Source organism: Excalfactoria chinensis, chromosome 19 (genome assembly GCF_039878825.1).
Source record: "Excalfactoria chinensis isolate bCotChi1 chromosome 19, bCotChi1.hap2, whole genome shotgun sequence".
In the NCBI taxonomy this organism is placed as follows: domain Eukaryota; kingdom Metazoa; phylum Chordata; class Aves; order Galliformes; family Phasianidae; genus Excalfactoria; species Excalfactoria chinensis.
This window is the reverse complement of record NC_092843.1, coordinates 541,663-563,320: the sequence shown is the minus strand read 5'-3', so window position 1 is coordinate 563,320 and position 21,658 is coordinate 541,663. Positions and strand designations below refer to the sequence as shown.

Here is a 21,658-nt window from a genome sequence, read left to right as displayed (position 1 = left end):
TCCGCTCAGGGCGTCCCACCCAGTTATATCGAAGTGAGTAACATGAAGGGGGCCGGGGGGGGGGGGTCCGCGGGCCGGCAGTGTCCCCGCGGTGTCCCCCGCCACCGGGACCCCTTCTTTCCCTCCCTCCTTCCCTCCCTCCCCCCACCCCTGAGTGCCCCTCGTGCTCAGCCCGGCCCCCCCCCGGGGTCAGCCACCCCTCGGGGGGAGCACCGGGGCCGGGTTGGTGTGGGGGTCCCAGGCCCCCCCCGCAAGGAGCGATAGCACCAAGGGGGATGGCTGCTCCCCGCAGTTTATTCCGCGCTCCCTGCTGGGGCTGGGGGATGTTCCAGGGGTGGGGGGGCGGCCCCTGACGCTGCCGTGGGGTCCCTGCCGGGAGCGTGGGGCCGGGGGGGGGGTCTCAGCTCGGTGGGGATTTACATTCTGGACCATGCAGTAGCACCAAAGTTCATGAGGTCATCGGTGACGGTGGGCGGTTACTTCCGCTTCCTCCCGCAGTATTTCCCTTGTGCGCAGCCAACTCCACCTGGGGATGGAGGGGGGACAGTGGTTCAGCCCCCCCCCCCCTCCCCCCCGTGCCCCATAAAGGTTCTCGGAGGAGGGGTGGGGGGATGCCAGGCAGTGCTCACCTCTAAAGCCCAGGGCACCCAAGGCTCCTCCGTAGGTCTTGGGGGGCTTCCCTGTGGGGACGAGGCAGAGCGGTGAGTGGGGTGAGGGGACAAGTGCCCTGTGGGGGGTGAGGGGACCCCCAACCCAACACCCCCATGGCCCCATGCGTGTGACCAGGGTGCACTCACCGCCAAATCCCAACTGGCCGCCAACCCCACCTGCAAGCAAGCAGAACCCCATCAGCATCGGGATGCTCTGCCCTGTGCCCCCCCCCCAGCACAGCCCCACTCCCCCATGGCCGTGTCCCCATGCCCCACGTGCTGCGTGTCCCCACGGGCACAGCAAAGGGCAGGGGAAGGTACCTGGAAATATCGGTGACACACCAAAACCGGGAACTCCAGCTCCTGGGGGGAAAAGCGACAGCAGTGACAAGCAGTGACAGCCCTGCATGGCCGCAGTGTCCCCAGCCTACAGCTGGCTGCGAGCTGCCCCAAGAGCCACAGCCCCACCATGGCTGCCCACCCAGCGCGCCCCGCTAAGCAGTGGCATGGAGACAGTGAGCACAGCAGTGCAGGCAGTGACACGGTCCCACCTCAGCCCCCAGCCCCAGCGCTCACCAGGCTGCAGCCCCCCAGCACCAAAACCTGTGCAAAGGGAGAGCCCCGGTGAGGGTGGGGACGGGGGGATCACCAGGGTACAGCCAGGGCCGTCCCTGCTCCTTACCTGGCTTAGGAGGTTTTCCAGCAGCTCCTGGATACAAGAGCCCTACATCAGAGAGGGGCATCAGCACAGCCCCCACACTGAGCCCAGAGGGTTCCCAGGTGCCTCACACATTGCGGACACTGCTGTTCTGTTCCCTGTCTCCATTGCCCAGACCACGTTGGGGTTGTGGCCATCCCCTCCCTGTTGTACCCCAGGGCACAGATAGGGCACGGTGACAGTGCAGGATGGGGACGTGGGGCCCATGCCACTGTCCTTCCCTGCTCCCCAAAACCCAGCCTTGAGGTCACAGCTGGGAGGGGACAGTGTGGCTCTGCATCCCCAAAATGCCATTTCCTTTTCAGCCCTTCCATCCCCAGGACCCCCACACCAAGGCCACCGGCATTACTCACCAGCACCAAGGCCACCAGCACCAAGGCCACCAGCACCAAGGCCACCAACTCCGAGGCCACCAACTCCGAGGCCACCTGTGATGGAGAGTCCAGGTGAGCACCCACAGGTGGCCATGGGGATGGACAGTGAGGCTATGGGGGCTGCACTCAGGGAAGCCTGTGGTGGGCTTCAGAGCAGGGTGGGAAGTTGGGGTTGGAGAAACTGGGCATGGCAGCGCTGGCCTTGCCACCACACTTGGCTTACAATGGGATTTGCACGAGGCATTCCTACTGCACTGCCAGCTCTGGGTCCAACCCACTCCTCACCCAGCCCCACAGCAGCCCTCACCTTCCCTGTGCAGCCCCATACCACAGAGGAGCACCCAACCCCTGCACCACCTACCTGGGATGCCACCAACCCCTGGGACCCCAGCCCCGGGCACACCTGCAGGAGAGAGACAGTGAGGCCAGGTGCCCCCAGCCCACAAAGAAGTGACCCCAGGGGGGGGGCCTGACCCCTTCTGCGTGAAAAGAGCCACCTCCCAGACCTGGGCTGCACTGCCAGGGCATGCAGGGATGTGGAGCAATGCCAGCACCCCAATATCAACACAGGATGCCCAAAGGGGAGCAGGCTGGGCACTGGTTACCATGCTACGTACCGAATTTGGGAGGCTTAGCACCAGGCTGCACCCCGACCTGGGGGATGCCTGCAAAGCAAGCAAAGGCACTGCAGTTAGGACAGGTATCCCATTCCCATCACACACAGCTGGATGTGTGATACCCTCACCTGCCCCAGGAAGAACACCGGCACCGGGCACCCCTACGCCTGGCACCAAGCCGGGGACACCGCCGACACCAGGTGTCACTCCTGGCACACCAGGAGCACCGGGCACAGCACCGGGCACAGCACCAGGCACAGCACCAGGCACAGCACCGGGCACAGCACCGGGCACAGCACTGGGCACTCCTCCAACACCAGCACCTGTGGGGAAAGGGGCTGAGGACACAGCCTGGGGCTGCATGGAGCCGGGGCAGCTCCTGTGCCAGCACCGCTCAGCCACGTGGAGATGTGCCCAGCTCACCATATTTGGCTGCCTTAGCTGCTGCTTTCGCGGCTGCTGCTGGACCTCCAACACCTGGGACAGCAAGACAAGGGGCCGTGTCAGGGTCCTGCCTAGCAGTGCTGGGTGAAGCTCATCCCTTTCATCTTGGCCATCCACAAACAGATGGCTTCAAGCTGATGGAGGCCACCGGGATGCTCCTCGTGCCCACTCTGCACCAGACCTGTCCCCAGACCAGCTGAGATGCCACCACAACCTGCCTCACCTGGAACACCTCCAATGCCAGGAGCCAGACCACCCACACCAGGAGCAAGGCCACCTACACCAGGAGCAAGGCCACCTACACCGGGAGCAAGGCCACCCACACCAGGAGCAAGGCCTCCCACGCCAGGTGCCAGGCCACCTACACCAGGTGCCAGGCCACCTACACCGGGAGCCAGGCCACCTGCTCCTGCAAGAAAAGGGAGAGAATGGTTGGGATCTAGCTCAGGGAGAAAGATGGTGAATGAAACAGGGGAATGGCAGGCTGGGATGGTTGTACAGATGGAGGGGTTGGGTGGGTGGGTGGTGGGATGGAGGTGTGGATGAATAGTGGAGTGCATTATGGATGGATGGATGGACTGGTGGGTTGAGCTATGGGTGACTGAATGGATGAATGGGTGTGGAGTGGATGGAGCGCATGGATGGGTAGGTCGGTGGATGAGTGAGTGGTGGTGTGGGTGGGTGTGTAGAAGGAAGACAGATGAACAAATGTATGGACGTATGGATGATGAACCTAGGAGCCTCCATGCAGGCCAGCTCTCTGGAGAGCATTCCCTGACACAGCCAGGATCTCAGCCCATGCACAGCCCTACAGAAAGCTCATCCCTCACCCTGACCCACAGGGACCCCATGTAGCACCTAGCCTTGGCCCAGATCAGGGAAGCAGCCTGGGGTGGGGAGGTGGTAGGAGGCAGGACCTGTGGGATAACAGCAGAGCAAGCCCATCTTACCATACTTGGCAGCTTTGGCAGCTGCTTTGGCAGCAGCAGCTGGGCCAGCTCCTAAGGGGAAAGGAGGAGTGTGAGGGGCAGTGAAGGCTTGAGGTGGCCATGCCAGCATCTATCAGCCAGCACCACCTCAGACATTCCCAAGTACCCTTTGAGAGAACATCTCACCAGGCACCAGACCAGGAAGGCCAGCTCCAGGAACACCGACCCCTGGTACTCCAGGTACTCCAGGTACTCCAGGTACTCCAACTCCAGGAAGACCGACCCCAGGTACTCCAACTCCAGGTACTCCAGCTCCTGGTACTCCAACCCCAGGTACACGCCCTGCTCCTGCAGAGGTTCAGGAATACATCCAAGCCCCTGCCCAGGCCATCCATCCTTTCCCTCTATCCATCCCACATCCATCTGTCCCACCATCCACCCCTCCATCAATCCCTCCATCCCTCCATCCATCCCGGAGCAAAAGATGAAGATCTCACCAAATGCAGCCGCTTTTGCTGCAGCTTTTGCTGCTGCTGCAGCTGCCGGGCCACCCACTGCAGGAAAAGAAGAGAGGGTGTCAGGGGGACTGGTGAAGCTGGCACCATGTTGCCCCTTCATGCCAGCCCATCTGCTCACCTCCAACACCAGGTACCACCCCAGGTACACCAGACACACCAGGAACACCAGGAACACCAGGAACACCGGGCACACCGGGCACGCCGGGCACGCCGGGCACACCGGGCACACCAGGAACACCAGGAACACCTCCAATGCCAACGCCAGGAACACCAGCACCAGGAACACCAGCTCCTGCAGGCAGCAAGAGAGAAGCCGGGTATGCTAAAAGGTGGGATGTGGAGGTAGGGCTGCTCTCACCATCATGGCCCCCTGCCTCATCCCAGCAGCTGCTTGGGACACACGCCTGGTCCAGGGTCACCCAAGAGCCAGGAAGTCACCAGCAGAGGGGCTGTTCTGTGGGGGCTCCAGATGATGCTCACCATGGGGAGATGGAGCCTTGCAGCCAAATGGCATGGAGACATGGCTGGTGGCCCCTAGTATTCACCTGGAAGGGCTGGGGGCTCTGGGCACTGGTCAGACTGGGAACTGCCCAGAGCAGCCACAGCCTTGACCCTCATTTGTGCCACAGGGACAAGTGCCAGGTCACTTCTTGTGGTAGGGATGAGTGCTGGAGGAGCTGTCTGCATGGGACACTGCAGGTGGCCTGGGGGCTCTTTGAGTGGTGCAGTGCTTACCGTACTTAGCTGCCTTGGCTGCTGCTGCTGCTCCTGCTGGTGTCCCAACTCCTGAGGGCAAGAGAGAGGGACCTTGAGCCACCTGCCCTGCACTGACTGCAGTGGGGACAGTGCTCATAGGGACAGTCATGGGGACAGTCACCTGCCACCCCAGGGACACCTCCAACACCGGGAACCAAGCCGGGCACACCGCCGACACCGGGCACGAGACCTGGGCCACCAGCAGCCCCGGGCAGCACCCCTGCACCTGGAGGGAAGAAAAGCAGTCAGAGCACACCAAAGTGCTGCTGGGGATCACGGTGTCCTCTAGCGGCATGAGATGGCACGGGGCTACAGATCCCCCGGGCAAAGCTGGAAGCTGGAGTGGGCCCAGAGCTCCCAGATCGGGTGCCCCGTGCACACCTCCTGGGGCTGCACCGTGGGCCGAGGGTGGATGAGCTCCCCCTAGCACTGCTGGCACAGGCACAGGATGCAGGAAGAAGATGCTCGCCAGCTGCCGTGCTGCTCTGCAAGCGCTGTGATGCTCACGCAGCAGTGTGCATGATGCAGCGTCCCCACAGCATGCACACACCCGGGCAGGGGATTCCCAGCTCCCCATCCCTACAGCCCACGTGGCCCGGAGCTGGTGGCAGCTGGCGGGACCCCGAGGTCCCCCAAGGACGAGCTCATCAATCCCAGCTGCTGCCGGGGCTGACGCATTTCCTCTGGATGCTCCAATGAGCGCGGGTTTGCTGCTGTGAAACTGAGTGCTTCTGCCAAGGAGGGGAGCAGAGAGCTGCAGATCTCAGCCCATCCCTCTGCTAACAGACTGCAGTCCCCGCAGGCACCAGGAGCTGTGGGTGCCTCCATGCAGGGATGTGGGGTGGGAGAGCATCCCAAAAGCAAAGCGGCCCACAAAGCCACGCCAGCAGGGCTCAGGAGCAGGGACTCACCATAGGCTCCTGCCTTCGCCGCTGCCTTCGCTGCAGCTGCTGCCGCTGCTGGGCCTCCCACTGCCAGAGCAGTAGGAGAGAGTCAGGAGTGTGGGATATGGGGACATGGGGATGTGGGCCTCGTGCCCCAGGGAAGAGCCCAGCCTCACCTCCAGCTCCTGGCACAACACCGACACCGGGCACTATGCCACCCACCCCTGGGATGCCGCCTGCCCCAGGCAGGACACCGGCTCCTGCAGGAAGAATAGGGCATCAGCTCAGAGATGGGACAGTAGCAGACCCCCAAGAATGAGAGGGGGGCACAGCCTCCCCAGTACGGCCGTGGGTCCTCTGTGTGCCCATAGATGGAGGCTCACCATATTTAGCTGCCGCTTTTGCTGCTGCCGCCTGCGCTCCAACACCTGGGGAGGGACAGGATGAGATGCTGAGGAGATGAGGATATCCTCATCACAGCCCCCCCTTCTCCTTATGGAGATGACACAGCTCTGTCCCCTCTCTGTCCACTGTGGGACCACCAGGCAGTGCCAAGAATCCTGCCCAAGCACCAATGATGCCAAGGAAGTGCCAGCTCCCCCTGCTACAGTCTATACCCCTGCACCTTCCAGAGCAGCCACGGTGGGGACCATACCTGTCCCAGTGGGGTACCCAGCCTTCCCAGCTAGAACCCCTGCTCCTATCGCTCCTGGTCCGAGACCTGCAAGCACAAAGAGAAAGCCCAGCAAGGTCAGGAGCTGGGTGCTGGGGCAGGGGTGTGGCAGAAACACAGCCCCATAGCTGAGGACACACTGGGGACACAGGGTCTGTGAGGAGCTACAACCATGGAGCTATGAGTGCTCATCACAGGGCAGCTTACCATTGACGAAAGGCAATCTATAGCCACCTGGAGAGGAGAGAAGGCACTGGTTAGCACCCGGCTGCCAGTGGCCGTGCCTGCTCTGCCTCGCAGGGTAGCCCCTCTTTGCCAGCCAGCCAGCGAGCCCTCGGCACCGGGGCTCCTTCCCAGCCAACTCTTTTCTGGGGTGCGACCCCACATCATGATGGGGTTCCCAGAGGTCCTCCTCTCCAAAAGCGACCCCCATGCTGAGGGCTGTGGTGCATGGAGCTGGTTTCCAACACGAACGTGTCTTTGTTGGAGCCTCCCATGACCCCACACCAGCAGCAATCCCCCAAGAGCCCCGCGGCGAGAGCCGTACCCGGCCGGCTGCGCCAGGCTGCAGCACACAGCTTTAATTGGAATCAGGGCTTGGGAGCTGAAACGTGACCTCGCTGGGAGGTCGATGAGAAGGGACAGGGGGATTACGAGAAGGAACATCACGGCCGGGGAGACGGCTCCTTGCGAAAGAGCAGAGTCCCATTGCAAGTGACAGCACGGGGACTCCCGGTGCACAACGTGGCAGTGGCCACAGTCCAAGGAATGGTGACAAAGTGGCATCCAGGGCTGCGCACCACGGCGGCCCGATCCCTGCTGGCACCACGGGCTGGACCATCACCCACAGACAGGATGAGACAGCATCCCCTCCCACAACCAACATGTGGGCTCCAGATTTCCCCCACCCGTTAGCTGTTCCCACTGGCTGCCATGTGATGCTGGGAGCTCTCTGCAGGCGGTGGCCGTGAGCAGGGTCCCTGAGGGCACCCAGCAGCTGCAGCATCCTGCTCACCCTGTGGCTGCCTGAGGCCAGGTGACACATGAAGGTGGCACCAAGGGCCCAAACCTTTGGGTCTCTGGGCGTTTCTCTGGGTTCTCAGTGCCCTGGCACCCATCCTGTGCCAGCACATAGATGGCCACCAGTGCTAACAGAGCAGTGCTTCTGGCACAGAAAGCCATTGTCCCAGACCTGAGGCCACCTCGACGCAATTCCCATCCCTGTGACATCAATGAGGACCCTGATTTCAGCCACAGATCAGCCTGCACCTCCAGCAAATGAGGGCCCTGGGGCCCCCTCCTGCTCCAGGAGAGCTCAGTAGCTGGCTGAGGCACCTGGAGCAATGCGCCCTAAAAGGAAACTTTCCTCTGGAAATGCTGTTTTCAGTGCTGTCTCCTTGCCCCTCTTGTCCTGCACCCACCAGTTCCGGCACACAGCACAAGGGACACAAAGACATACCACACGTCTCAGCAGCCCCTGATGAACTGCTTTGCTTCAACCAACAGCCCCACGCTGCTGGAGGGCGACAAGCCAGGATGCACCCAGCACCCAAAACCACACCAGGAGCCAGAAACACCATCCTACCACACAACCTGCAAGAGGTGGCACCGCACAGCAGCCACAAGGACGGGGTCCACAAGAGAGGGATGGGGATACGGCAGCCACTCGCTGCTGCGGGGCTCACTGCTCGGAGCCAGGCACAGCGGCTCCCCAGAAAGTGGGTCAGCCCCGTCTGGGCCGTGGGCCACTGGCGGGGCCGCCGGGACGTGGCCAGGTGCCTGCAGCAGGCACCCCATGAAAGGCCGTCTGGGGCCGGGCGGCCAGACGGCATCCGATCTGCGCGGGGCCGGGTCGCCCTAACGAGCAGAACGAGCCTCTGCGGGAGGAAGCAGGAGCTGGCCAAGTATGTCTGCCGTGGGCCCCGCCGGGGGAAGCTGCCGGGGCTGGCGGCCGTTGTGGGGAGGGATGCGCCCCAGGGTGGGCTGCACCCCAGGAGGACGCCCGGGGACCCGCATGCTCCTGCACCCCAGGGATGTGGGACCCCACTGGGCTCTAGCTCCCATCCATGGCCTGGGTGTCACCGAGGTGCTGCTGGCACCTCCAGGCAGGCCGTGCCCCCCTGTCCCCACCGCTGCCACCCCGCTGCTGTTCCTGCATGGGAGGGGTGGGTCTGGCACCCGGTGCAGGGATGGGTGACAGATGGCACCGGGGCAGCGCAGGCTGGGAGAGGGTCAGCACCCCTGGGCTGGGACTGAGCATCATCTCTGCGGGCAGTGAGGAGGGAGCCCTGCCTCTGTCCCCACTGCCATCCTGCTGGTGGTGGCCTTGGCGAGGGGTCCCCAATGGGGGACACACAGCCTGGGTGAGCGTCTGGTGAGCAACCCCTGGCCCCCAGGAGCCACAGAAAGCAGAAGGTCCCTGGAAGGATGCTCCCAGGAGCTGCGGAGCAGTGTGGGGTGGCGCAGCCCAGCATATGTCCCAGGGCCACCCAGGGCCACCGCGGCTCAGCCCGGGGCAGTGGGGACGGCGGCTCGTCCCCCTGGCCCCCACCCGCATCCCTGCTGGCTGTGGCCGCTTACCTGGGAGCTTGGGAGCTTTGATGGGATACCCCAGAGGGACACCGGGCTGCTGGCCTCCAAAGCCTCCCAGTCCTGCAAAGCCAACAGCAGACGCTCACCTGGAGCCCGCGCCCAGGCTGCCACCAGACCTTGCAGAGCGGGGTGCCCGTGGCACCCTGGGTCCCCGGCCACGGCTTGGGAAGCCCCTGAGGCACCTTCTGGTGTGAGGAGGCCACTGTGGTGATGGAGAAACTTAGGAAGGAAGAAAAGAACTGAAGGGAGAGAGGAGGCACTCACCAGGGATTCCTGCGAAGGCTCCTGCTCCTGGGGAGAAACAAACACACAACCTTGAGTTGGGGGGCTCCCAGAAAGGCACAGGGTCCCACCTTGGGCTCAGCTGTGGGCAGTAGAAAGGCTGGCATGGGGGACAGCTCCAGTAGGGTGGAGGTGAGCCCTGGACCTGATGCATGAGTGGGAGCAGGGACATACCTGGACCTTTCGCCTTGACCCCGGTGCCGGTAGGAACGCCGGGCAGCACGCCTACACCGGGGAAGCGGATACCTGGGGTGGAGCAGAAGGGACAGTGAGCACCCTGGGGCTTCATGGTATCCAGAGCCATGCCCCTTCCTGCCTGCTAATGCCCAGAGATGGGAGAAAAACCCTCTGGACTTGCCCTGAGCCACCTGCACCCAGCATCCCAGCTTTAGAATCACAGAATCACTCCGGTTGGAGAGACCACCGAGACCATCCAGTGCAACCACCAACCATCGCCACGAAGGCACTAAAGCACATCACTCCATGTGACATCTACACTTCTCCTGAAATCATGGCACCCTTCCCTGGGCTGCACTGAACCCCTCTGCGCCCAACACCAGCGTGACAGGAAGGAACACAAACTCCATTCATGGCACATCCCCGCTCCAGCCCCATGGCACCAGGGGTGGAGGTGGCTCCTGCCCCGTCAGCCACCATCCTGTCCAGGCACCCAAGGAGATGGCTCCATTTCTGCCTATTAGTGGTTGGGATCTGGTTTTATTACAGTTGTTATTTTTTCCTTTTCCCTTTTACAACTGTCTTTTATTATAACATGCCATTTCCAGACACGGAAAGACATTCCTGACCAGCGACACACTTCCCATTCCCGCTTCCCCAGTGTTGAAACATCTTGTTTTCACAAGTTTTCCTTCCCCTGCTTTGTGGTGTGTGTCCCCCTCCACCCCTCCTGCCCCCAGACCGCTCCACTTGGTGTCTGGCACTGATGCCACTTGTGCCCACACCATGTCCCCAGAGGCAGCAAGTCCCCACCTTTGGCACCATAGAGATGCTGCTTTAGCAAGTGGGGCTGGAAATAGTGGGGAGGGCAAGGAGAGGTGGGCAGGGAGCTGGGCAGGCAGCAGCAGTGTCCTGGTGGGGCTGACCACAGTGGGATGGGGATGTGAGATCACAGCACAGCCAGCCACGAGGCTGCTAGTGAGTCACCCAGCTCACCTGCTCCAGGGAGCACACCGCCGCCTGGGAAAGCTCCGGGGATGCCAGCACCTGTGGGACAGGAGAAAGGCAGCACTGAGCACCTGTGTGGAGGCACTGCCCACTGCCCCCTGACCCATCTGGGCCGTGCACCTACCTGGCACTTTGGGGGGTTTCCCCGCTGCGCCAACCCCGGGCTGCACTGCACCTGCAGGAGCAGAAAGCCCTGAACACCCATACAGTGCTCCCATGGGCTCAGAGGGTGGGAATGGGGCGTTTCCTACCTGGGACACCAAGGCCTCCAGGAACACCGAGGCCTCCAGGAACACCAAGGCCTCCAGGAACACCAACTCCACCCACGCCACCGAGGCCACCAAGTCCACCCACGCCACCAAGACCAGCACCTGGGGATGCAGGAAAAACGAGGGCACAGGGTGAGATGTCACCTTTAGGCTACAGGTACCAAAGGAAGGGATGACAGCAGAGACACCCCAAGGCAGCACAGGTCATGGGCACTCCGGGCTGAGCAGGTGAGCTCCAGAGCCCTAAGGATGCCCAAATGCAGAGGTCCCCCCTGGCCTCCCCACACAGACAGACCCGGTACTCACCAGCTTTTGCTGCAGCCTTAAGAGCGGCTGCAGATGCAGCACCTGGGAAGGCTGCCCCGGGGAAGGCTCCCAAACCTGCTCCCAAACCTCCGACACCAGCACCTGCAAGCAATGGTGTGGTCTTAGCACCCATTTCTGCAAGCGCCCACCCAGCCCTGCAGCACCTGCGTGCAGCAGGAGTGGGGTGAGCCAGGGAGCAGGAAGGTGTCTGTACCCCAGGGTTGCAGCAGAGGCAAGGGGCAGTGAGCTGGCATTAGGCACAGCGAGGCAGCGTTAGGTGACATCTGCATGGGGACAGCTCTGCGGTGCCAGCCCATGTCCTGTGCTTTGTCATCCCATGTCCCCCCAGACACCTCCTCCTGTCGCTGCCTGGGGCCACCCAGCTTAACCCCACAAAAAGGCCATGGGGGTCACCCCGCTGTCAGTTCACGGTGGACAAGCCCTATAGCCAAGGGGAAAGGCCACCCACTGTCCCTGGGGAGGCTCTCTGCATTGGGGACAATCCTGGTTCGTGCTCACCTGGTTGCAGGCCAAGAGGGCCGAGTCCCCCGAGGCCACTGACCCCTGGAAAGAGAATTGGGCTGAGGGGCACTGCACGGGGACTGGGAAGGGGCTGGGCTGCAGCAGTGCTTTCCCATCCCTCTTCCACGCTGCTCTGGCACCTGGGCCACTCTATGGGATTCCCTGCCATCACCCCGGCAGTCGCTCCCTGCGCAGAGCAGGTATGTGGCTGTCACAACGAATAGGGATGTGCATGGGATGGGTTCCCTGAGGGCCAACAGGAGGACCCTATCTGCACCATCCTAGCAGGATGTGTTGGTCCGGGGGTCCCAGCCCACCAGGCCCCAGGGACAGCCACAGGGGGATGGGGACAGGACACAGACTATGGCACAGGACGTGTGCACCCATCAGATGGTCACCGCCATCCCTTCCTGCCCACCCATCCCCCACCCGCCGGGCCACGAGGGGACGGAGCCGAAATGTTTATGGCTGAGGAATGAGTCCCTCCGGCTCTGGCCAGCGCTGCCTTCCAACATCTGGGGCTAATCAGCGCTCGCTCCCTCCAGGCGCAAATTCCACTGCCTTTGGCTCACGGTGCGGACACCGCTCCGGCTGGGGCTTCGCGGCTGCGCCGCGTTTGGTTTTAATTACGCCGAAATAAAGGGCCTTGTTTTTCTTTCCACAAGCTGAAATTTGAGTAAACGGAGGTTGCAGGCCCCCGCCTGGGGCTGGCACTCCCGCGGCGCAGAGAGGGGACGGGGCAGGCAGCTCACCCCGCCCCAGGCACTGCGCTCCCCATCCCAGGAGCATCCCCTGCGCACAGACAGTGGGCATCTCCATCAGCACCCTGCCACCGCTCCCCACCACTCATCCCCTCCTCTTTGGGCAGATGAGCCCCAGCCGAAGCTGCTCGGCTATGGGACTGCTGAGGACATCTGGGATATGGGAACAATTGGAGAGAAAGTGGCAGAGCTGAAGCCAGGGACAAGGGCGAAGGCACGCAGAGACATTGTGGTTATTGAGAGCCTGGTGAGCGGAAAGCACTGGCGGGTGTCAGGGAGCATCCCATCCCCATGGCCTCCTCCTGCATCCTGGCTGCTGGTGCAATCAATGAGAGATGGAGGGAAGGTTCATACCTGGTTTGAGAGGTTTTCCTCCAGCCCCGAGCCCTGGGGGAGATGAGGGAGAGCAGTCAGGTGCAGCATCCCCTGCAGCATGTCCCCTCCTGGCATGGAGACACCACAGGGTGCTGCCATGCCAACCCCTCCCCATCCCAGGTAAGGGTCCCCAGCACTCACCTGCTCCCAAACCTGCTCCCAAACCTCCGACCCCAGCACCTGTGAGCAACAGCACAGTTTCAGCACCCACCTCTGCAAGCTCCCACCCAGTCCCACACTCATGCTGTGGGTCTGAGGTCCCCAAGGCTGTATGTAGCCAGAGCACTGAGGGTGGGCTGTCACCCAGGACCTTCTCACAGTGGAGCCAGCAGAGGTGCCACCTGTGGGCAGGTGGCCCCAGTAGAAGCTTGGCACAGCCTCCTACACACACCAAGAGGGCTGCAGCCACACAGAGATGGATGCCCCATGGCCCCTGCTCCTGCTTTGCTGATCTCACAGGTGTCCTGGATGCCTCCCCAAGTACCCCAAACTGCCCAGCTCCCCTTACCTGGAAAAAAGCCTCCTCCTGGGACTCCCCCTCCCGGGATAGCACCAGGGACCCCTGAAAGAGGAGAGAATCTGGTTAGAACCCCCGCAGGGATCTGTGCAGGACTGGAATGGGGGCACTCCCTAGAGCAGAGTGAGCTCCCTGCCTGTCCTTTGCACATCTCCATGCTCCAGTACCATGGCAGTGGTAGGGTCTGCTGTTGTCCCAGGACCCACTGTGGGTGTCAGCAGGATAATGGGCAGGCTGGGATCCAGCTCTAACTCCCCAAATCTCCCCCCAGACTCCAAAACTCAGTCCCACCCAATCTGCATCCCTCTGCCCATCCCTGCAAAGTGGAGAAGCTCCTCAGCTCCTCTGCACTTGAAATTAGCTGGACTGGGGCTCCCAGGTGGTGTCTGAGGGCCTTTAGGATGGGTGCATTTCCCCCTGCAGAGCCATGTTCAGCAGATGGATGCTTCCTGCTGCATTACATCAATGTGTGGGGTGCACGATGGCAGGGATTTCACTCAGCAGGGATGGTTGGAGTACAGGAACACAATGCAGGGGTGCTCTGCTCCTGGCAAGACTTTTCTAACCATGAGCAGCTTGTAAAGGGATTTGCAGTATGGTGGGCAGGGTTGAGGGGCTCGCAGTGGGCTGGGCAGGGAGGACTTGGGGCTTCTGGAGCCTGTGGTGGCCAGGGATCACTCTGAACACCCAGGAGGTCGGTGCATGTGGTGGCACAGTCCTGGGGCACCTGGCATGTGGAGCCTCCTACTCAAGGGTGTTCCTTGCATCCCGCCACCCTATGGGGCACCAAAGATGGAGTGCCATCCTCGCCATGCTGGGATGCACACACATAAGTCAGGTGGCAGACAGGGTGCACACACAGGTGAAGGACAAGTGTCTGCACACACACGGAGGATGCACACCCCTGTGCACACACACGCTGGGGGACACAGGCCCAGCAGTGCCCTCTGGCTGATGTGTTCCAGCAATGCCCCACAGCAGGTTGGGCACCACGCATCCCCCCGAAGCAGCCTGGGGCACAAACCCAGCTGTGTTGCAGCTGATGTCCCAGGGAGCAGAGCTGTCTTCCCGTCCCCACTGACCGCCCAGCCCAGCCCAGCCCAGCGGGGCGGCAGCCGGCCAGCGCTTACGGAGCGGCTCCTTTTCCTGGCACATTCCCCCGCCTGCCCTCCCTCATCCTCCCCACCCCCACCAGCTTGGAAAAACAAATCCCAGCTCCTTGCCTGTTTCCAAACATACACACATCTCTTGTCCTCCCCACCCGTCCTGCTGGGCAGCTGAGTGGGACACCCCTGCGGCGTCCCCAGGGCTCAGCCCTCTGTGGGCAGGGTGGCATCTCTTGCTGGGGGAATGCTGTGCAGTGTGGGGACAGCCAGGTCCTCTGCACCACCAGCGCCACGGGGAAGGTGGGAGGAGGTGGCTCTATGGCCCTTTGAGTCCCATAAGGATCTGGGGGATGCCGTGCTCTTGGTGCCTGTCCCAGCTCCATGCAATCCCAGTGTTTTGGAGAGGAGGTGCTGGTGTCCATGCCCAGGTTAGGAGGTGGATGGGAACCTCCTACCTTGGCACCAGCCAGCCTGGCTGCACAGATTTTGCTCAGGGCATCACAGAAGGCTGCCCCCCATGTGCTGCTGAGCAGGGCCAGCTGTGACACCAACCAGCCCCATGCCCCTCACAGCTGCTCTGCTGCACCACAGCCATGCCACATGGCAGCAGCAGCGGCTCCCTGCGGCTGTGTCTCCATGCTTGTCACAGACCTCACAGCCCTGTCCGCAGCCTCACAGCAGGGAAGCAGGCACTGCCTGTATTCTGGTCCCAGCACCAAGGATCCTCCTTTGCCCCCCTGCATCCCTTGGCACATCGGAGGCAAAGAAACTAAGTTACAGCCCAGCTGGGACTGGTGGGTCCCTGCACCAGGAGAAATGCTCACCGGTCCCTTTCCCCCCCTGGTCTGGGGCTGCATTTCCAGCCCTGAGACTGGAGAGCATGCAGCTCAAAGCACAGCTCCAGCTGCAGGGCTTTGCTCATGGAGGTGCTTCAGAATCCGATGTGGAGCCTTGTTTATAGGAGCTGGACTTGTCTTCCACAGCTCTGTGCTGTTTGGTGCCGGCATTAGCAGCACAATCCCGTTATCCGCACTATTTTCTTTTGACTTCTCTTTCTGTTACCAGCCCCGTTTCTGTTTGTCAGCTCTTCCCGTTAGCCACACAGCTCCTACTACCTGCACACTTACTGGCAGATCCCTTCCCAAGCAAGAAACGCAGATGTTTTCTGTACTCAGCAGCTCATTTCCCCTCGCATCCAAGAGCCGCCTGAGGACCATGACATGATGGGGGCACACAGCCCTGCTCAGCCCCTCGCCACATGTTGGGGCAGCCAACCCTGCTCCTCTGCAGCCCCCCCCGGCCCCTTCCCACAGCCGGCTCAGTGCCCGACCGCTGCAGACGTTTCCCTCTCACTGTTTGCTTTTTCGGAAGAATGGGTTTTGGAAACATGCTGTCTCCAGGCAACTTTGAAGCCGTGCCGCGTCCCGAGCCCACTGGTGGCAGCTCAGGAGGAAGAGAGGAGAGGGAGGCTGCCACCACAGCCAGGCTCCCATCTGCACCCCAGAGCCCCAGCTTTCAGCTTTGAGTGTCCACAGACAGGCTGCACAGGTGCTCTGGGCTGAACTGTGTACCCTCAGAGGGTCTCCATGGTGTCAGGGTGCCAGGGGGGAGGGGAGGCAGGATGCCAGCACATCCATTGCCTGTATCTCTGTGCCCGCTTCTGAACCCTGAGCCCACAGGGTTGGGATGCCCGTGTCCCTTTGTCCTCTTTGGGATGTCATTTGAGGGGAAGCACTGGAGTATGGGTGCCCCCTCCATACACTTCCCTTTTTACAGCAGCTTTCCCATACAGTAGCCCAGATTCATCCATGGGGCACTGCATGCCACCATGGTTACCAGAACAACCCAACTCCCTGGGGCTGATGCTGAGCCACTACTGGAGGATCCCAGATGCCACCAGCTCAGTCCCTCGCTGGGTCAGCATTCCAATGGGCTTCCCCAGGGTGCTGGGACAGTCTGAGCGCAGGGCACTGCCCCCATCTCCATGCCCCCTGACCCTGGCATCTCTAAAATGCCCCTTCTGTGCCCAGACTGGAACTTCACTGTGTGCCATGGAAGGCAGCCCTGTAACCTTTCCAGGTGGGTGCATCCTGACAACCCACCGGTGCCTTTGGCTGTGCCGTTATCCCATCTTGATCCCCAGGGGCTCACAGAGCACGGTGCCAAGCAGCACACCAGGCTGCAGGGACAATGGTCATTCCTCCATAGGGAAATGTTCCCCACTGTCACCATCAGCACAGGGACTCCTCAGAGAGCTGCTCCCAGACCAGCCAGTACCCCAGGACAGCATGCCACGGGCTGGAGCAAGGCCAGCAGATCCAACTGCTCACACACCACTGTGGGATATCACTCCGGGGCCAAAGCTGCCAACTGCATGGGAGCTGGCGAGCAAAGCAACCAGGGTGAAGGGAGCCAGCACGGAGCATCACTGCCAGGCACAGGGAGTGGCCAGCACTGAGCTGCAACCCGGCTGGGAAGGCTGCTTGGCCCAAGGCTGCAGCTCTCCAGGATCAGGCAGAGCAGCAGTTATGCAGGTGCCTGGCACAGGAGTGATATTACGTGCATGGCTGGGGACAAGCAGCCTGGGACAGTGCAGGGAGCTGCAGGGCATCAGTGCAAGGAGCTGCTGGCTGCAGACTGCTGCCCCGAGGACTCTGCCATGGTCAGGGGTGGCACTGCTCATGGGGTCCTGCCCTGTCCCTGAGCAGCTGGCACCATGTGATGGCTCCAGCACTGTCCCCATCACCACCACTGCCGGTGCCCCATACAGCCAGACGGGCACCGTTCCCCTTCACCCCAGGCCCTCTGGAGGAAGCTGTCCCACTCTGCACCACGCAGTCCCCACTTTCACCCACTTTTCCCATTGTGAGCAGCCCTAACTCTGCACTCACAGTGGCCCCAAATCATGGTCACGCACCTGCTGTGCTGCTTGGCCCTGTCTCACCCGCAGCGGGATGCTCTGCCCTGGTACCCAGTGCCTTTTGTCCCCTGCCCGTGCACACATGTGCATGCACTATGTGGTGTCACACAGCCCCAGAGGCTGATGCTGCCAACCCAGGGGCTGGATGGCACCAGGGGGACACACACAGCGACCACGACACCGGTGACACCAGCGAAAGGCTTTTCCATGGCCACACACTGTGCACACACGCAGCCCCCAGACCGACCCCAGCTCACACCGAGATCACACCAGGGAGCCACGGATGCCAGCCCCCAGCCCTCGGCACTTCCAGTCACCCCACAGTGCACATCCCCAGCAGCTGGGCACGATGCGGAACCTCGGAGCCATCCCCCTAAAAACACTCCGTGGTGCCGCTCCCAAGCGCTGCGTGAAACATTTGGTGCCATCATCGGACCCCACACACGGGGAGGTGGCACCCAGCTGAGCTGCGCCTGCCACCCCGGGTGTCCAGAGCAGGGCAGGGGCTGCCCTCCCCCGGGACACGAAGCCCTCGGCCGGGGCAGGACGCGGGGTCCCGGCAGAGCCGCTTCAGGCGCAGGGGATGGAGCCCTTTCATTCCTTACCTCCTTGCTGAGAAGCCGGGAGGATGGAGAAGAGGAGGAGGACTCCGGGGAGGAGGGGTGCAGCTGCCTGCCTTGCCATCTCTTGAAGCAATGCCCCCGTGCTCTCGCAGTCAGTGTGTTTTATCCCAGAGCTGCTTAATTGTTGCTTCCAAGGATGTGAGGGGAAGGGGGGGCGTGGGGGTTGGAAGGAGGGAGGGGAAAAGGAGTGAGAGAAGGGGGGAGAGAGGCACAGGACACTACGTCATGACGAAAGGGCAAACACTCAGCCCTCTCCAGGCTATTGGGCTGCATTGCTTTTTTTCTTTTCATTTTTTTCTCTGTGTGTGTGTGTGTGTGTTTGTGTGTCTGTGTGTCTGTGTGTGTAATTTCTCTCCCTCGCCGCTCTCTCTCCAATTCTGGCGCGGCGCTGCCAAAAGTGCAGGGGGAGCTGCCAAGGAAGGCGGCCTGCGGAGGGCGGGGGGTGAGGGGAGCGGGCGGAGGGGAGCACAGAGTCCAAAGAGAGGGGGTGGCAGTGGGGGTGTCACACCTCGGGGGGCAGCGGGGCAGGGGGCTGCCAGGCAAAAGGAGGGGCTGGAGGCGCAGCTTGGGTGTCAAGGGAGGGAGGGCAGACGTGAGGGATTGGGGTGTCTCGGGGGGATCTGGCTGCAAACCCCGCAGTGGGGAGCTGGGATTCTCTTAGTTCCCTCCTCGTGTGGTTCGTCCCCTGAGCCCCAACACCTGCCCGGTGCCGTGGTGCTATTATGGCCGGGATGGGGACAGATAGGGACAGCTTCCTCGGGGGATCCCGGCACAGCGCGGTCCGGGGTGCGGGGACACGTGGAGATGGGAGACCCGCTGGGTAGGACACGGGGCCCGGGCTGAGCCGCCCCGCGTTGTCACCGCCGCCGCCACCCGCCGAGCCCCGCGTGGCCATTAGGTGGCAGGCGTGGGGTGTCCGGCGGGGGGAAGGCGTCGGGAACCACGCGGGGAAGTTCAGCCGTCGGCAGCGGGGAGAGCGCGGCCGAACGTGACCGTTGCGGTGCAAAACTGCGCTCCCGATGCCAGCCCGAACCCCCCACTCCGGGTTGGGTCACCTGAGGAGCCGCGCAGCAGCCAACGCGGCTTTGCAGATGCGTCCGTTTTGCATTCACCCGCACCGCCGTGCAAGGTTTTGTGCTGCCCCGGAGTGGCAGCTGGGAGCAGAGGGACACAAAGACGAAGGTCTTTGAGGCAGCGTGGCTGTGGGCAGGCAGAGCCCAACGACGCTGGTTGGGGATGCATCCTCAGTGCGTGCGTCTGCAAAACATGCAAGGAAAGGGGCCGGGATCGTGGCCTCGCTGGGAACCATAACTGGGGCAGCTGGACGTCCCCAGCAGCTTCCAGCCTTGCCAGTGAAACGGCTCTCATTTTTGAAAGCGTGTTTTGTACCTCGAAAGAATAGACACGAGGCACGCTTTCCCCTCCCCTGGCACTCGCGCCGGAGACGTGGATCCAAACCCTTTGCATTTGGGCCACGACGGAGCCAAGCCGTTCGCGAGCTGCCCGCGGGGAAGGGCTGGGAGCCTTAGCGAAGTGTTGGGGAAAAGCTGTGCAATTTGGCCCGTGCTGGGAAGACGCGGTTCTGGGTACGCGGTGATGAGCAAAGGGGAGAGCAGAGAGCAAGGGACCCGAGTGGAACAGACGCAGTTTGCTGCATAGGGATCCACAGCCCTGGGTCTCACGCCTTCCCCACGAACGCCCAGAGCAGCCTTGCCCTGCTGTGCGCACACACACACCTACACCCTGTGTCGTCCCCGGGGTAGCACCGGCACGCCAAACACGGCAGTAAACACACCTTTGCCATAGCTACGGAGCAGCCCCGCACCTGCTCCGCGGGGAGCCGCATCCGGCGCCGAGCGCTGTTTGTGGCGTTGTCCTGGGAAACGGCGCTCGCTGCGAGACACCGAGGGGTGGGACACGGCTTTACAGGAGCACGGCGGATGCATAGCTCAAAGGAAAGCTATGTGCGAAGGGCAGGTCGTGGGCACGCAGGGGAAGGGGCCCCCGAGGTGTCCAACCCCGGTGCTGGCTGATGTACGACCGATGCTGCAAACCCTGTGCGGATGGAGATCTGCCCCTCCTGGGTCTGATGTTCTCCCCCATCCGAGCTGGAGTTGCCTCGAGTGGTGCCTGTCACAGCTGTGGGGAGGCTGAGGGCTGTGCTCGGCCCTGCCTGGCATTGTGTAGGCTGAAACGTTCGCTCCACTTGCCCGTCCCTCTGCTAAGCAAATGCCTTGTGTTCATCTACTGCTTATCTCCCAGGCAGTGCGGTCTTCATCTATAGCAGGAAGGGACAGGGCAGCCACCTCTGCCCATTTCCAAGCATCCTCATGTTTTCCTGCCTTGCTTCACTAGCTTCTAATTGCTAGCAAATGGGTTTTCACCTCCACCTGTATCTGAAACTCAGCCCTCTGTAGGTCTGCCTGCACACCTCAAGTCATGGGGGAAAGGGGGGCAGCTGTGAGGATGAATGGGGCTGTGGAGTACCTGGGAATCAAACCAATGCTGCTCAGTCTCATTTTGAGGAAGCAAAATATTTGGGCTTGTCAAGTTCTTCATTCAGAGCCGTGCAGGAGCTCAGAGGCCCTTGAATAAAGCTGTGTATTGAGTCCGACATCTTTCCTGCTCTCCTTGCACTGACACACGGTTGTTGCACAGCTCTGGGACAAGAGCAGTCGGGTTGGTGGGATCTCCATCCTTGGCCATGTCCAACACTTGCCTGGCTGGAACAGCCTGGCCTGGCTCTGGTGCTCTCCCTGCTCACACAGGGGCTGGGCTGGAGACCTTCAGACATCCCTCCCAACCTTAAATCCTTCCATGATTTATATTGAATTCTCTTTGGTATTTGTGTAGTTCTGGGAAGCCTTCAGTGATGTATCATTGAACTGCTCTAATCTGAAGCAGGCCAAGGAGGGATTTAGTGGTCCTGGCTCCATATATCTCATTCACATCGTCCTTCTCAAGGACAGTGAAACATCTGCTGCCAATAGGTAACTCCAGGCCACGGCGCTCGCCCGGCGGTGAGCAGGGCGCGTTGGGTCGGACCTTTGCTGAGCTGCTTTCATCCTTCCTCGCTCTGCTGCGAGCTTTCCAAGCGCTGATTAAGAGGTACCATTGCTGCGAGGCGTGCTGTGCCTGGGTGGATGTAGCTTTCAGCACTGAAACGCAGTGTTTACTGGAAGGCTCCGCCGTTCTTCTCGCATGGGTCTGATTCCCTGCCAGATGTCAGCTCTGACCCCCAGCAGTTTCGGCAGCAGAGACGCCTAAAAATTGGAAGATTGTTTTGTATTCTTGCAAGGAAAAAAAAAAAAGAAAGAAAAGAGGCATGTTTATTGTGGAGATAGATAGTGCTTTTTCCTGCCTTCCTACTCTGAAATGGCCAAGGCGTGTTAGCAGAGATTCGCCTTCAATCGGCCTTTGTGCAGAGAGCGAGGCTGGAAAATCTCAGCCCAGGAGGAGAGAACTGAAGCGAGTTGTGGGCAACTGAGCACGGCGATGTAAGCAGCAACGCTCAGCCAGCACATGAACTTTGGACACTGCTCCGCTCCGGTTTGTGTCTGCAGCACTGAGGGGCCCTAAGGAAAAGGCGGTGGGGAGCCATTATCTCGCAGCCAGATCCTTGTGGTGTTGAGGGGAA

At 61.6% G+C, this 21,658-nt stretch overlaps 1 protein-coding gene across 9 annotated transcripts; it reads right to left on the bottom strand.

Annotated features, from left to right (window-relative positions):
• Positions 1-398: 398 nt before the first annotated feature.
• ELN (elastin) lies at positions 399-18,199 on the bottom strand. 9 transcript variants are annotated; one of them, XM_072353832.1, is made up of 35 exons: positions 18,004-18,199; positions 13,364-13,417; positions 12,997-13,035; positions 12,835-12,867; positions 11,717-11,761; positions 11,198-11,299; positions 10,874-10,993; positions 10,747-10,797; positions 10,611-10,661; positions 9,612-9,683; positions 9,420-9,446; positions 9,144-9,215; positions 6,771-6,797; positions 6,546-6,611; positions 6,274-6,318; positions 6,067-6,150; positions 5,918-5,977; positions 5,128-5,232; positions 4,986-5,036; positions 4,369-4,542; positions 4,230-4,286; positions 3,919-4,080; positions 3,754-3,804; positions 3,027-3,212; positions 2,783-2,836; positions 2,488-2,682; positions 2,360-2,407; positions 2,104-2,145; positions 1,737-1,796; positions 1,333-1,374; positions 1,227-1,253; positions 972-1,013; positions 798-827; positions 630-680; positions 399-526 (listed from the first exon to the last, which is right to left on the bottom strand). In XM_072353832.1, exons 1-35 carry the CDS (start codon positions 18,080-18,082, stop codon positions 477-479), a joined length of 2,454 nt encoding a protein of 817 aa, XP_072209933.1. In that variant the 5' UTR covers positions 18,083-18,199; the 3' UTR covers positions 399-476. The 9 variants fall into 9 exon arrangements, with proteins under 9 accessions (XP_072209933.1, XP_072209935.1, XP_072209934.1 ...); XM_072353834.1 differs by having other exon boundaries at positions 1,333-1,359; XM_072353833.1 differs by lacking the exon at positions 1,227-1,253 and having other exon boundaries at positions 1,722-1,796.
• Between the last annotated feature and the right edge of the window lie 3,459 nt (positions 18,200-21,658).